General features: G+C 35.2%; 1 protein-coding gene across 1 annotated transcript in view; it reads left to right on the top strand.

Annotated features, from left to right (window-relative positions):
• TRPM7 (transient receptor potential cation channel subfamily M member 7) overlaps window positions 1-16,601 on the top strand; it is a 94,362-nt gene that overhangs the window by 4,231 nt on the left and 73,530 nt on the right. Inside the window, exons 3-8 of the mRNA XM_014780713.2 lie at window positions 1,052-1,176; window positions 3,857-4,028; window positions 5,267-5,438; window positions 6,758-6,881; window positions 8,254-8,326; window positions 10,405-10,505. Of these exons, the coding sequence (XP_014636199.2) occupies window positions 1,052-1,176; window positions 3,857-4,028; window positions 5,267-5,438; window positions 6,758-6,881; window positions 8,254-8,326; window positions 10,405-10,505 (767 nt within the window). The remainder of the gene's footprint in view (window positions 1-1,051; window positions 1,177-3,856; window positions 4,029-5,266; window positions 5,439-6,757; window positions 6,882-8,253; window positions 8,327-10,404; window positions 10,506-16,601) is intronic.

Raw genomic sequence — 16,601 nt, 5'->3', positions numbered from 1 at the left:
CAAGATGAAGATGTTAGCAGGTTTGGTTCCTCCTGAGGCCTCTCGTTGTCTTGCAGATGGCCACATTGTCACTCTGTCCTCTTATGCCCTTTCTTCTTTGCGTGTGCATCCCTGATGTCTCTCTCTCTCTCTCTCTTTTTTTTTTTTGTGAGGAAGATCGGCCCTGAGCTAACATCTGCCAATCCTCCTCTTTTTGCTGAGGAAGACTGGCCCTGGGCTAACATCCATGCCCATCTTCCTCTACTTTATCTGGGACGGTGCCACAGCATGGCTTGACAAGCGATGCGTCAGTGCACGCTCAGGATCCGAACCAGCAAATCCCCGGCCGCCGCAGCGGAGTGCAGGCGCTTAACTGCTTGCGCCACTGGGCCGGCCCCCCCCCCCCCCGCCCCCGATGTCTCTTTTTGTGTCCAAATTTCCTCTTCCTATAAAGGACACCAGTTAGGTTGGATTAAGGTCCGTCCTGATGGCCTCATTTTAACGTGATAACCGCTCTAAAGAACCTGTCTCCAAATACAGTCACATTTTGAGGTACTAGGATGGGATTTCAACATACGAATTTTGAGGAGGATACAATTTAGCCCATAACAGTGATAATGAGGAGTTATATGCTCTTTTCAAGAGTCTTTTTTACTTTTCTCCCAGTTTTTGAATCAGTTGAACAATTTTTGTAGTTGTTTGTTGTGTGTGTGTTTTGCTTATAGTTCTGAGCCGTTTTCTTCATTTTCTTTAGATGATGTTGTAGAGCAATAACAAAAACTGCAGTTACTTACATGAGGTATCTAGGAGAGGAGCAGGCCTAACAACATGGTAAAAGTTTCACATGTGTTTCAGGCAGCTGTAGTGATTTGACATTTTAGGTTTTTTTTTTTTTTTTTTTCTTTTTAGTCCTTGTGTTTTCTTTTGTAAGTTTGTCTTTGGACCTTGTTGCCTTTTATCTTGTATGTGTAAAGAAAAATATCACAAATTGTAATGTTACAGATAGAGTACAGGATTGTTCTGAACACAATGAAGATTTTCAGATAAAATGAGTTAAATTTTGTATGAACAGGTGTGGCAAAACATGTTGGTGATGCCCTCAAAGAACATGCTTCCAGATCATCTCGAAAGATTTGCACTATTGGAATAGCTCCATGGGGAGTGATTGAAAACAGAAATGACCTTGTTGGGAGAGATGTAAGAATGATTTTTAAAATTTCTTATATTTGAACTTAACGTATAAACAAAATTAGTGTAAGGATAATGAAAGGCAACTTAAAATATTCATCACATACCATACTTTTCAACTTAAGTTTAAAAAATATTTTCCTGAGGTTTTCTTCCTGTCTAAAATGCATTCATAGATATAAATGATTGTCATTGTAGCGTTAATACATTTTGGTTTCTGCCTCTTTTGTATAATTATTTCACACCTTTTCCGTATCATGCCAGTCTTTGTAATTAAATTTTTTTTATTGATGTTTTAATAGTTTATAACATTGTAAAATTTTGGGTTGTACATTTTTGTTTGTCCATCACCATATATATGTCTCCCTTCACCCCTTGTGCCCACCCCCCACCCCCATTGCCCCTGGTAACTACAATATAGTTTTCTCTGTCCATGTATTGGTTTATATTCCACATATGAGTGAGATCATACAGTGTTTGTCTTTCTCTTTCTGGCTTATTTCACTTAACATAATATCCTCCAGGCCCATCCATGTTGTTGCAAATGGGACAATTTTGTTTTTTTTTATGGCTGAGTAGTATTCCATTGTATATATATACCACATCTTCTTGATCCAATCATCAGTCAAGGGACACTTAGGTTGCTTCCACTTCTTGGCTATAGTGAATAATGCTGCAGTGAACATAGGGGTGCATAAGCCTCTTTGGATTGTTGATTTAGGTTCATTGGATAGATTCCCAGTAATGGGATAGCTGGATCATGGGGTATTTCTATTTTTAATTCTTTCAGGAATCTCCATACAATTTTCCATAGAGGCTGTACCAGTTTGCATTCCCACCAGCTGTGTATGAGGGTTCCTGTTTCACCACATCCTCTCCAACGTTTGTTGTTTTTTGTCTTAGTGGTGATAGCCATTCTAACGGGTGTGAGGTGATATCTTAGTGTTGTTTTGATTTGCATTTCCCTGATGATTAGTGATGTTGAACATCTTTTCATGTGCCTATTGGCCATCTGTATATCTTCTTTGGAGAAGTGTCTGTTCATTTCCTCTGCCCATTTTTTGATCGGGTTGTTTATTTTTTTGTTGTTCAGTTGTGTGAGTTCTTTATATATTATGGAGATTAACCCCTTGTCAGATATATGTTTTGCAAATATTTTCTCCCAGCTGGTGGGTTGTCTGTTCATCTTGATTCTGGTTTGGTTTGTCTTGTGGAAGATCTTTAATCTGATAAAGTCCCACTTGTTTATTTTTTCTTTAGTTTCCCTAGTCTGGGTAGGCATGTCATCCGAAAAGATTCCTTTATGACCAATGTCAAATAGTGTGTTGCCTATATTTTCTTCTATGAGTTTTATAGTTTCAGGTCTCACCTTCAGGTCTTTGATCCATTTTGAGTTAATTTTTGTGAATGGCGATAGCAGATGGTGCACTTTCATTCTTTAGCATGTGGCTGTCCAGTTTTCCCAACACCATTTATTGAAGAGACTTGCCTTTCTCCATTGTATGTTCTTAGCTCCTTTGTCGAAAATTAGCTGTCTGTATATGTGTGCTTTTATTTCTGGTCTTTAATTCTGTTCCATTGATCTGTGTGTCTGTTTTTGTACCAGTACCATGCAGTTTTGATTACTATTGCTTTGTAGTATGTTTTGAAGTCAGGGATTGTGATGCCTCCAGCTTTGTTCTTTTTTCTTAGGATTGCTTTAGCTGTTTGGGGTCTTTTGTTGCCCCATATGAATTTTAGTATTCTTTTTTCTATTTCTGTGAAGAATGTCATTGGGATTCTGATTGGGATTGCATTGAATCTGTAGATTGCTTTAGGTAATATAGACGTTTTAACTATGTTTATTCTTCCAATCCATGTGCATGGGATGTCTTTCCATTTCTTTATGTCATCATCGATTTCTTTCAATAATGTCTTGTAGTTTTCATTGTATAGTCTTTCACCTCCTTGGTAAGATTTATTCCTAGATATTTTATTCTTTTTGATGCAATTGTACATGGTATTATCTTTTTGAGCTTTCTTTCTGTTAGTTCGTTATTAGCATACAGAAATGCAACTGATTTTTGTAGATTGATTTTGTATCCTGCGACTTGTAATTAAATTTTTAATGACTACATGACATTAAGAATTAATTTTGTCACTAAGAATAGTAGTCAAATGCTAGTGTTTTATTTGACTAAAGAAATGTGAATTGGTTATAGGTATTTATCAAGAGACTATTAACACGGAATTACCGCATTATAATGATTACTTTCAAGTGTGATTAAATTTCTAATATCAATTTTAGAGTTTCTACTTATGGCTAGAAAAATAGCAATATGACATTTGATTGCTTTTATTCCGTGTCCCTTATACATTGCACTTTATTCACTAATAACGTAATAATTTCTTCACATTATTTATTTATTTACTTATTTGCTGCTGCTTCTTTCTTTGCGTGTGATGATGAAATATTATATATTCTGCAGTAAGAGTCAAAATATTGTGTGGTTCAACTCATTATTGATTAATCTTCAGCTACTTAAAAGCTTTTGCTTTTTGATATATTCTCAGGCATTTTCTGTTTGTTGCTATACGTAAATAGAATTTTATCTCCTACTTCCCTTTACAGATTATTTCAAAGTTTATTTTTACTTTACATTATATTATATTTAATCCTGTTTCAACTCTTATGTTCATTGTTGTTTAGGTGGTTGCTCCTTATCAAACTTTATTGAACCCTCTGAGCAAACTGAATGTTCTGAATAACCTACATTCCCATTTCATACTGGTGGATGATGGCACTGTTGGAAAGTATGGGGCAGAAGTCAGACTGAGAAGAGAACTTGAAAAAACTATTAATCAACAAAGAATTCATGCTAGTAAGGGAATTCATAAATTTGTTCTTGTTGAAATTATTCTGGGCTGTATTAATTGCCAGCAACATTCTAAAAAGACAGGATGTTCTTTGAAGTGCTCATTTCCTTATGTACCAGGATTACATGACACACCCAAGAATGACTGACCTTAGGCAAAATAAGAAGACCTAGGAAGAGAAGTCTGAGGCTGAATAGGGTACTCAGATATCGAGGCCAAAGCCACAAAGGTTCATTGGAAGCTCTGTTGCTATTATAACCCCATTGCAGCCCAGAGAATTCAGAAATATTCTTAATGTGTGGTATATTCCAGTACATGACTTTGAAATTCAAGATTGAAGAGTAAAGAGGAAAAACAATGCTTTTGCAAAGTTAGAATCACCTTGTTGAAAGTTTATAACATGAGTAGATATCACTCTTTGGTAGATGTGTTTTAAAAGTTGATAATCTTGGCACTGGTCTTCCTTTCCAACCGTGGTCAGACTTGGTGGTTCAACATCTAGATTTTTGTTGAAAAAGAAGAAATTTTGTAATCCTAGGACAACACAGTGAGCTTTATGACAAAGTGAAATAGAAATACAAAATTACAGAACAGTGAATTTAGATTCTGATGGAGTCATATCTCCTAATGATTAGTAATGTTCTAGAAATCCTGTAATTACCTATATTTTGGATTCTCTCACTGCATTGCAGGTTATTGTAAAAACAAAAATTGGTATTCTTCACTAAATTTTTTGTTACCCTTGTAGAGGTTTTGTATTTTGTTGATCAGTTCCATTTATATAATCCTGATGCTGTCATTAATTTTTATGTTAATGTCTCAATGCATTTAGAATCAGAAATACATTTTTAAAATGAATAAAAACATATATTAGAAGTTCAACTCATACAGTATTAAGAAACAAACTAAAAGGCAAACTGGTGTTATAAATTTCTTAAGAGTTCAATTAGTGAAATAATACAAGATGAATATGTTTTCAATGAATATGTAAATTCTAGTGTGTGCCTGCTTATATATTGGATTTTCTAATTTTGTCATTTAGAACAGACTAAAGTCAATGAAAAGTAATTTATTCAGTATTTATTTATGCCAGACTAGTATCATGTTGCGTGCTTAAAATGAAGTCAATATAAGAAGTTATATTTTGGCTTTTTATTTTTATTTTGTTTTTGATTGAGTAAAAAATAAGATTAAATTTTTGAATTTTGCCTAATATCTTAACTAATCTTTTACTTTTTTTTAGGAATTGGTCAAGGTGTCCCTGTGGTGGCACTTATATTTGAGGGTGGGCCAAATGTTATTCTCACAGTTTTAGAATACCTTCAGGAAAGTCCTCCTGTTCCAGTTGTCGTATGTGAAGGAACAGGCAGAGCTGCAGATCTACTAGCATATATTCATAAACAAACAGAAGGAGGGTGAGTGCATGAGTACAACAAATTTTTAATAATTTTATGTAAAGAGACTTATGGTTTTTAGAATATTAGATTCATTTCAGTGTTGTATGAACATGAAAATTTCAAGTTTAATACAATACCTTTTTAAGGCTGAATGAAATAGCCTGTCTGATACATTATTGGAATGAATTAAAATATGACAGTCTGTGTAGAGGACAATTTTGCAAAATCTATCAAACATATAGAGGCACACATCTTCTGACTGAATAGTTCCCTTTCTGGGAATTGTTCCTACAGATATACTTGTACACACACAAAATAACATATGTATAAAGTTACTCATTACAATGTTGTTTGTCATAGTGAAAGATTGGAACCAAACAGAACATATATCAAGGGGACTAGAAAATAAACTGTAGTGTAGCCACATAATGGAATAGTTTGTAGCTGAGTAAAGTTGGTACCTGTGTACTAGATTTGGGAACCAAAATATATACACAGAAAAAGGAAGATGTAAAGTAGTATGTATATTGTGCCACCTTTTATGTAGAAAAAAAGGAGAAGGGTAATTATTTGTATATATATAGAAAGAGATCCTGGAAAGTTATACAAACTAATAATAGTGTTTCTTTTTTGTGTGTGTGTGAGGAAGATCAGCCCTGTGCTAACATCTGCTAATCCTCCTCTTTTTTTGCTGAGGAAGACTGGCCCTGGGCTAACATCTGGGCTCATCTTCCTCCACTTTATACGGGACGCCACCACAGCATGGCTTGACAAGTGGTGCATTGGTGCGCACCCGGGATCCGAACCGGCAAACCCCGGGCCGCCACAGCGGAGCGCACGCACTTAACCACTTGTGCCGCCGGGCCGGCCCCTAATAGTAGTGTTTCTTGAAAGCAGTTGAGATGGAATTGGGCAGATGGACGACAGTGGGAAGGAGACTTTTACTATTAATTTTCATATTTTTATATTTAATATTATTTTATATTATTAGATTTCTTTAGCCATGTAAATTTATTATTGAGAAAAAGAAATAAAAATGCGAATGTGCTCATGTTTAAGGCATCTTGGTGAAATACTGCTTTATGTATCATATCTTATAAAACATAAATACTGATATTGCAACACATGCCGTGTAAAAAAAATTCAAAATAATTTAGAGAAAAATCACTTCATTCCATTTTTCCCCCTTGTGACTTATAGTGGGAGTCTCATGAAGGATACTGTATTCAATAGTAATACAGTATCTTTAAAGCTCTTACATGGATCCACCTGTGCTTCATATTAGATTCTACAGATAATGGAAATTGAAATCAGTGAATTGTTTCCTCTTATTCCAGGAATCTTCCTGATGCAGCAGAGCCTGATATTATTTCAACCATCAAAAAAACATTTAACTTTGGCCAGAGTGAAGCAGTTCATTTATTTCAAACACTGATGGAGTGCATGAAAAAAAAGGAGCTTGTAAGTAGATTTCAGCAGAATAAAGCCTTTTTTTCCCCCATTTGAAGCACATTCTAAATTGGTGAAATACTTGTGTTTTTAATTTGGATTTAAAATTTTTAAATCTTTTTTAACCATGTAAAAATATCATTTATTGTTTTATTCAAGCTAAGAGATATCATAGAAGGATTATAGTTTTTATATGTATTAAGACATATATTTGCACTACTCTTCGAGGAAAGGTTTCATAACTAGGCCTCAATAGAGTATGTCCAAGATCAAGGAAGAACTCTAAAGAGTTGTTAATGGCTTCTCTAAGATATATTTGGGGAAAGAAAACCTTAAACTATTTTACTCTGAGTGAGTAGGCTCTAATTAAAGATCAGTGCTGCTTAATTTTTGTCATCTAAACATGGTTTAAGTTTTCAGAGAGAAAATTTTTTAACAACTCTGTAAGTAGGTAGATAACATGGTTTGGTTTGGTGTTTTCTTGCATGCATTTTGATTTTGTACTCTATGAAATGAAGTTAGGTGAAAATTTTTTATTGGGGTTATAACAATAGTCTTTTACTTTATGAAAAATGTTATTAAATAAAAATGTCTTAAATGGTGTTACATTTTGAATAATTTAAAACAATTTCCAGGGCCGGCCCGGTGGCTTAGTGGTTAAGCGTGCGCGCTCCGCTACTGGTGGCCCGGGTTCAGATCCCGGGTTTGCACCGACGCACCGCTTTTCCGGCCTTGCTGAGGCCGCATCCCACATACAGCAAATAGAAGGATGTGCAACTGTGACATACAACTATCTACTGGGGCTTTGGGGAAGAAAAAATAGGAGGAGGATTGGCAATAGATGTTAGCTCAGAGCCGGTCTTCCTCAGCAAAAAGAGGAGGATTAGCACGGTTGTTAGCTCACGGCTGATCTCCCTCACATAAAAAATAAATAAATAAAATAAATAAAATTCTAAAAAATAAAAAAAATAAAGAAATTTCCAGTAAAAAGATTGAACAAAACATTTCACATTCAAGAACCCATATATTACTTGAATTGAGTAAGTGTTCACTCTGTAGAAGGAACGGCAGGGTTTACTCAGATAAATAATCTATAGGCTCAGCCCATAAGTTGCTTACTCTAGTAAATGACATAAGATAGGTCAAAAAATGAATATAATATGAAACTAAACATTTTGAGTATACTTGCCATTTTATTTGGTAGATGATACAAAGTCTTTTGTTGTGGTTTTTTTTTTTTTTTTGGTTGAAATGAAGTTATTTCTGATAAAAAAAAAACAAACAGTATCTCCCATGTAGTTTGAAATTACTTTCTGTTTTATGTCCCTCATGCCTTAGCTTTTAAAATGTAAAGGCATAATATTATGAATTAATCTCTAAATAGATCACTGTTTTCCACATTGGATCAGATGAACATCAAGATATCGATGTAGCAATACTTACTGCACTGCTTAAAGGTAAGATTTTTAAATTTTTTTATTTGTAAGATCTTTCATTTGTAGCCTATTTATATAAGATAGGACTTTTCAATTTGGGTAAATGTTTGGGAACTGAATTTTTCAATGATTTTTCTTTGTGAAAGACAGTTAGCTTTCTTTAACAATAAGTTAGCTTTTGTTTTTATCTTGTAGATTTTTCTCTTAAATTTATAGCAGGATTTATGCCACCAGATCCATTTAATTAGTTAAGAATGTGTCGCATTTTTAATTGGCTGAAAAGTAAGTGTTTAAAGCTAATAAGGTATTAGTTGATAGAAATTAAAGGTATGACATTTCATAAACATGCCATTTGCATTCTGAAGGGAAATTTGGAAAGAAAACTAGTGGTGTCTTTTGGACTAAGTAGTTAATGCACATGCGCATTGAACTGTTTTCTTTATCTTGCCAAAGACATACATCCAAGTGGTATAACAAACAATATTATAGTGAAAAATCTTCTCAAAAATTAGAAACTAAAATAGTGTCCCCTCCAGGTACCTGAAAGTCAAAGTATGCAGTGAGATGGCAGGAGCAAGTCAGGAGGACACTCTGTCATATCATTCAGAAGAATTTCCCAAATATTAGACCACAGTAAATTGGCAACAGATCAAACATTTAAAAAATACTATAATAAAATATAAGATAACATATTTGCATCGTCTTGGGAACAAGAGATGCTAAATAATAGGAAACCCAGAAACCATAAAGGAAAATATCAATAAATGGGATTGCATAAAAATAAAAAATAGGGGCCGGCCTGGTGGCACAGTGGTTAAGTGTGTGCGCTACACTTTGGTGGCCCAGGGTTCGCAGGTTCAGATCCTGGGCGCGCACCGACGCACCGCTTGTCAAGCCATGCTGTGGCAGTGTCTCATATAAAGTAGAGGAAGATGGGCACGGATGTTAGCCCAGGGCCAATCTTCCTTGGCAAAAAGAGGGTTCTCATTGGATGTTAGCTCAGAGCTGATCTTCCTCACACACACAGAAATAAATAAATAAAATAAAAAATAACAAAAGAGCACCTAGTATTTGCCGTATATTTTCTGTGTGCTAGCTACTGTGCTTTAGTAGTTACATTTAGTGGTTTACATCTTATTTTATCCTTGTAACAGCCCTAAGAGGCAGATTTCCTATTATTTTCCTCATATTATAGATGAAGAAACTAAGGAACAGAAATGTGGAGTGATCACAAAGAGCTATTATAAATTAATAGTAAAAAGATGACTACTTCATGGAAAAATGAGTCAGAATTTATGTAAAAGATATTAACAGAATAATACAAATGCTTGGGGAAAATGTGGAAAGATGGTCAATGTTATATTAAAAAAAATTTTTAAGTTTTTTTACCCTCCTGTTGTATTCTTAAACTCTTGATGGATGGTATAAACTTTCTGGAATATATTTTGAAGTATATCAAAAGCCTTCAAGTAAATTTCCTTTTACCCAGCAGTTTGGCTTCTACAAAATCATCCTGTTTACATAATCAAATGTGCACAAAAATATAGTCACCAAAATATTCAGAATAACCTGCATGTCCACTAGTTAGAGTATAGGTTGAATAAATTTTAGTTCAGCTTTAAAAGGTATTATGTATGTAAGGTAAATCTTTATGTGCTGTTATAGAAAACTAAGGTATGATATTAAAGTACATAAAGCAGGCTACTGAATACTTTGTATAGTATGATCCACTTTTGCATAAACAAAAGTATATATATGAATTTATATATGCACAGAAAAGCACTTGTAAGGATATTTTTCATAATCTTAACAGTCAGTACTATCTCTGTGATATAAACAGATTATCTTTGTTTTTTTCCTCATTGTTCTGCATTGTGGATTGTTTGCAATGAATGAGGTTCTGTCTTTTCTATAGTTGGAAAATAAAAGTCCTCAACCCTGGGGGTAACCTTATCTCTCTGAGGCAGGCTACCTCAATGAACAGTGGCTGACACCAGCTGTGTAAGTTAATTGAAAGGAAATGGGGAGAATTCATAAGTGTTCACATTTTAATGGAGCTAAATTAATTGAACTTGTCAATATTTTCTTTATTTGATTAGGCACTAATGCATCTGCATTTGACCAGCTCATTCTTACATTGGCGTGGGATAGAGTTGACATTGCCAAAAATCATGTATTTGTTTATGGACAGCAGTGGCTGGTATGTAAATAATCTATATATGCAATGGAAATAAATTGAACTAAGTAATAACAAAATATTTGCTGGAATTGTGATGTAACTTTTACCTGTCTGCCAAAAAAGTGCAAAATTAGTTTAGCTAAACATTTCTACAACATCCAGATCCATGTAGGATTTTGTAAGTTTTAGTTGCCTCTTGATAAAACCTTGTTTTTTATAAAGTTATAGATCTCTAAAAATCCTAGAACTGAAAGAAGTTTTAGAAATAGTGCTCTATGCATCTGTGTTCATCAGGGATATTGGCTTGTCATTTTCTTTTCTTGTGGCATCCTTGTCTGGTTTTGGTATCAGGTTAATGCTGGCCTCATAAAATGAGTTTGGAAAAGTTCCCTCCTCTTCTGTTTTTTGGAAGAATTTGAGAAGGATTGGTGTTAATTCTTTCTTGACTGTTTGGTAGAATTCACCAGTGAAGCCATCTGTTCCTGGACTTTGTTTATTGGGAGGTTTTTGATTACTGATTCAATCTCTGTATAGTAATAGGTCTCTTCAGATTTTCTGTTTCATCATGATTTACTCTTGGTAGGTTGTATGTTTCTAGGAATTTATTCATTTCTTCTAGGTTGTCCAATTTGTTGGCATATAGTTGTTTATAGTAGTCTCTTATAATCCTTTGTATTTCTGTGGTAGGAGTTGTAACATCTCTTTCATTTCTGATTTTGAGCCTCTTCCTTTTTTTCTTGGTGAGTCTGGCTGAAGGTTTGTACATTTGTTTATCTTTTCAAAGAACCAGCTGTTATTTTTGTTGGTCTTCTCTATTGTCTTTTTAGTCTCTATTTCATTTATTTCTGCTCTGATCTTTATTATTTTCTTCTATCTACTATCTTTGGGCTTTGTTCTTCTTTTTCTAGTTCCTCGTGGTGTAATGTTAGATTGTTTATTTGAGAGTTTTCTTATTTCTTGAGGTAGGCATTTATCACTGTGAACTTGCCTCTTAGGACTGCTTTTGCTGCATCCCACAAATTTTTTTATCTTATATTTTCAGTTTTCTTTATCTCTAGATATTTTTAAATTTTTCTTTTGATTTCTTCTTTGACCAATTAGGTGTTAAGGAGCATGTTGTTTAATCTCCACATATGTGTGAATTTTCCAGTTTTCTTTGTGTAATTAATATCTGGTTTCATACCATTGTGGTTGGAAAAGATGCTCGATATGATTTCATTCTTGTTAAATTTATTAAGACTTATTTTGTGGCCTAACATATGATCTATTCTAGAAAGTGTTCCACGTGCACTTGAGAAGAATGTGTATTCTGTTGCTTTTGGATGGAATGTTCTGTGTATATTTGTTAAGTCCACTGGTCTAATATGTCCTTTAAGGCTGATGTTTCCGTATTGATTTTCTTTCTAGATGATCTGTCCATTGATGTACGTGGAGTATTGAAGCCCCCTACTATTATTGTATTGCTATCTACTTCTCCCTTTAGGCCTGTTAATGTTTGCTTTATATATTTAGGTGCTCCTATGTTGGGTGCATAAATATTTACAGATGTTATGTCCTCTTGTTAGATTGACTATGTAACGCCCATCTTTGTTCTCTTATCACAATCGTTTTTTTTTTTTTAATTTTATTTATTCATTAATTTTTTCCCCCAAAGCCCCAGTAGATGTATGTCATAGCTGCACATCCTTCTAGTTGCTGTATGTGGGACGCGGCCTCAGCATGGCTGGAGAAGCGGTGTGTCGGTGCATGCCCGGGATCTGAACCCGGGCCACCAGCAGCGGAGCGCGCGCGCACTTAACCGCTAAGCCACGGGGCTAGCCCACAATCATTGTTTTAAAGTCTATTAAGTATAGCTGCTCCAGCTTTCTTTTGGTTTCCATTTGCATGGAATATTTTTTTCCATCCCTTTACTTTTAGTCTGTGTGTGGTTTACATCTTGTAGGCAACATATAGGTGGGTCTTGTTTTTTTATCCCTTCAGCCACTTTATGTCTTTTGATTGGAGAATTTAGTCCATTTAAATTTAGGGCCGGCCCCGTGGCTTACGGTTGAGCGTGCGCGCTCTGCTCCTGGCGGCCCGGGTTCGGATCCCCGGCGCGCACCAACGCACTGCTTCTCTGGCCATGCTGAGGCGGCGTCCCACATACAGCAACTAGAGGGATGTGCAGCTATGACACAAAACTATCTACTGGGGCTTTGGGGGGAAAATAAATAAATAAAATCTTTAAATTTAAAGTAATTATTGATAGCTATGTAATTATTGCGATTTTGTTAATTGTTTCCTGGCTGTTTTTGTAATTCCTCTCTGTTACTTTCATCTTCTCTTGCTCTCTTCCTTTGTGGTTTGATGACTTTCTTTATATAAGGAATATATGCTTATATTCCTTTCTCTATCTTTTATGTTTTTGTAGTAGGTTTTTACTTTGTGGTTACCATGAGGCTTACCTATAATAACTTATATCCGTAATAGTCTATTTTAAATTGATAACAACTTAAGTTTGATCCCATTCTAAAACTCAACATTTTTACTCTCCTTTCCCTTTGTTTTATGTTTTTGATTTTCACATTTTACATTTTTTTATTTTCTGTATCCCTCAAAAAAATTATTGTAATCATAGTTATTTTTACTACTTTTGTCTTTTAACTTTCATACTTGCTTTATAAGTGATCAATCCACTACCTTTACTGTATATTTACCTTTCCAGTGAGGTTCTTACATATGTTTTCTTGTTACTAATCAGCACTCTGTTTCTTCAGCTTGAAAAAGTCTCTTTAAGGTTTCTTGTAAGGCTGATTTAGTGGTGATGAACTCCTTTAGCTTTTGCTTGTCTGGAAAACTCTTTCTCTCTCCTTCAATTCCGAATGATAACTTTTCCAGAGAGTTCTTGGTTGAAAGTTTTTTTCTTTCAGCACTTTGAATATATCGTGCTGCTGTTTTCTGTCCTGCAAAGTTTCTGCTGAAAAATATACTGGTAGTCTTATGCAGGTTCCTTTGTACTTAACAAGTTGTTTTTCCCTTGCTGCTTTTAATATATTCTACTTGTCTTTAACTTATGACATTTTAATTATTTGTCTTGGTGTGGGTCTCTTTGGGTTCATCTTAATGTGGAACTCTCTGAGCTTCCTGGATCTGGATATTTGTTTCCTTCCCCAGGTTAGGGAAGTTTTTAGCCATTATTTTTTAAAATAAGATCTCTGCCCCTTTCTCTCTCTGATCTCTTTCTGGGAGCCCTATAATGTGAATGTTAGTCCACCTGATGTTGTTCTGTAAGTCCCCTAAGCTGTCTTTATTTTTTTCATTCTTTTTCTTTTTGCTGCTCTGATTTGGATGATTTCCACTGCCTTGTCTTCGAGTTGACTGATCCTGTCTTCTGCTTCATCAAGTCTGCTGTTGAACTCCTCTTGTTTTTTTTTTCTGAGTTCAGTTATTGTATTCTTGAGCTCTGTGACTTCTCTTTGGTACTTCCTTATGTTTTCCATCTCTTTGTTAAGTTGATACTGTGTTTATTCTTCTCCCCAGTTCAGTGAGAATCTTTATGACCATTACTTTGAACTCTTTATTAGGTAAATTACTTACCTCCATTTCATTAAGGTTTTTTCCTGAGGTTTTATCTTGTTCTTTCATTTGGAACATAATCCTCTGTTTCTTCATTTTGCTTGGCTCTCTGTATTGGTTTCTATATAGTAGATGAAACAACCACCTCTCCCAGTGGCCTTGTGTAGGAGATGAACCTTGTTACTCAACTCTGCCCCACCTATTTGTTGTCTCTCAAACCTTTGTGCTTGTCCGAGTAGCCTGTTATATTCTTAATAGCTCCCAGTAGTTGACGGTGTGCCAAGACCTGTCAGTGTCCTTAAGAAGAGGATCTCAGCACCTTGATTCAGGCTGATTGGAACCCAGACCCTTAAGCAGCAGCTTTTAAAAATTCTTAACAAAATATTAGCAGAGCGAATTCAGTAATACATTAAAAGGATCATACACCATGGGATCAAGTGGGATTTCCTCTACGAATGTAAGGATGGCTCAGCATTCACAAATCAGTCACTGTGGTACACCACATTAACAAATGAAGGATAAAAGTCATCATCTCAGTAGGTACAGAAAAAGCATTTGACAAAATTCAACATCCATTTATGATAGAAACTCAACAAAGCAGGTAGAGAGGGACTGTAACTCAACATAATAAAGGCCGTATATGACAAGCCCACAACTAACATCATACTCAACAGTGAAAAGCTGAACGCTTTTCCTCTAAGATCAGGAACAAGACAAAGATGTCCATTCTCACCACTTTTAGTCAACATAGTATTGGAAGTCCTAGCCAGAGCACTTAGGCAAGAAAAAGAAGTAAAAGGCATCCAAATTGGAAAGGAAGAAGTAAAACTGTCACTTTTTGTAGATGACATGATATTATATATAGAAAACCGTAAAGACTCCATCAAAAAACCGTTAGAGCTAATAAACAAATTCAGTAAAGTTGCAGGATACAAAATCAATACACAAAAATCTGTTGCATTTCTATACACTAATAATGAACTATTAGAGAAATTAAGTAAATAAGCCCATTTACAGTTGCATCACAAAGAATAAAATATCAAGAATAAATTTAACCAAGGAGGTGAAAGACTTGTGTATTGAAAACTACAAGACATTAATGGAAGAAACTGAAGAAGACACAAATAAATGGAAAGATACTCTGTGCTCATGGATTGAAAGAATCAATATTGTTAAAATGTCCATACTACCCAAATATACAGATTCAGTGCAATGCCTATCAAAATTCCAATGGCATTTTTCACAGAAATAGAACAAAGAATCGTAAAGTTTGTATGGAACCACAAAAGACCCTGAATTGCCGAAGCAATCCTGAGAACAAAGCTGGAGGCATCACGCTCCCTGATCTCAAACTGTATTTCAAAGCTATAGTAATTAAAACAGTATGGTATTGGCATAAAAACATATAGATCAATGGAACAGAATAGAGAGCCCAGAAATAAATATGATCAATTAATTTATGACAAAGAGCCAAGAATATACACCAATGGGGAAAGGACAGTCACTTCAATAAGTGGTGCTGGGAAAACTGGACAGCCATGTACAAAAGAATGAAACTCGACCACTGTCTTACACCACACACAAAAATTAACTCAAAGTAGATTAAAGACTTGAGAAAGTAAGACCTGAAACCATAAAACTCCTAGAAGAAAACATAACTAGTAAGCTCCTTGACGTAGGTCTTGGCAATGATTTTTTTTGAATCTGACAACAAAAGCAACAAAAGCAAAAATAGTGGGACTACATCAATCTAAAAAGCTTCTGCACGGCAAAGGAAACCATCAACAAAATGAAAAGGCAACATACTGAATGGGAGAAAATATTTGCAAATCATCTATCTGGTAAGGGGTTAATATCCAAAATATGTAAAAACTCATACAACTCACTAGCAACAACAAATAATCCAATTAAAAAATGGGCAGAAGATCTGAATAGACATTTTTCCAAAGAAGATGTATAGATGGCCAACAGGTACGTGAAAAGATGCTCAACGTCATTAATCATCAGGAAGATGCAAATCAAAAATCACAATGAGGGCCGGCCCCGTGGCTTGGTGGTTAGGTGAGCGCGCTCCGCTGCTGGCGACCCGGGTTCGGATCCCGGGCTCGCACCGACGCGCTGCTTCTCCGGCCATGCTGAGGCCGCGTCCCACATACAGCAACTAGAAGGATGTGCAGCTACGACACACAGCTATCTACTGGGGCTTTGGGGGGAAAAAATAAATAAATAAAATCTTTAAAAAAAAAAAAAAAAAAAAAAATCACAATGAAATATCACCTGACCTGTTAGAATAGCTATTATCAAAAAGAAGTATTAAGAAATAACAAGCGTTGATGAGGATATGGAGAAAAGGGAATCCTTGTGTACTCTTGGTGGGAATATAAATTGGTGCAGCCACTATGGAAAACAGTGTGGAGGTTCCTCAAAAAATTAAAACTAGAACTACCATAGGATCCAGCAATTTCACTTCTGGGTATTTATCTGAAGAAAATGAGAACACTAACTCAAAAAGATATATGCACCCCCATGTTCATTGCAGCATTATTTACAATAGCCAAGATA

This window comes from Ceratotherium simum, chromosome 3 (genome assembly GCF_057802395.1).
Source record: "Ceratotherium simum simum isolate JZ-2026a chromosome 3, ASM5780239v1, whole genome shotgun sequence".
In the NCBI taxonomy this organism is placed as follows: Eukaryota; Metazoa; Chordata; class Mammalia; order Perissodactyla; family Rhinocerotidae; genus Ceratotherium; species Ceratotherium simum.
Note: the sequence above shows the minus strand (reverse complement) of the source record. Positions and strands in the feature narration are given on the sequence as shown.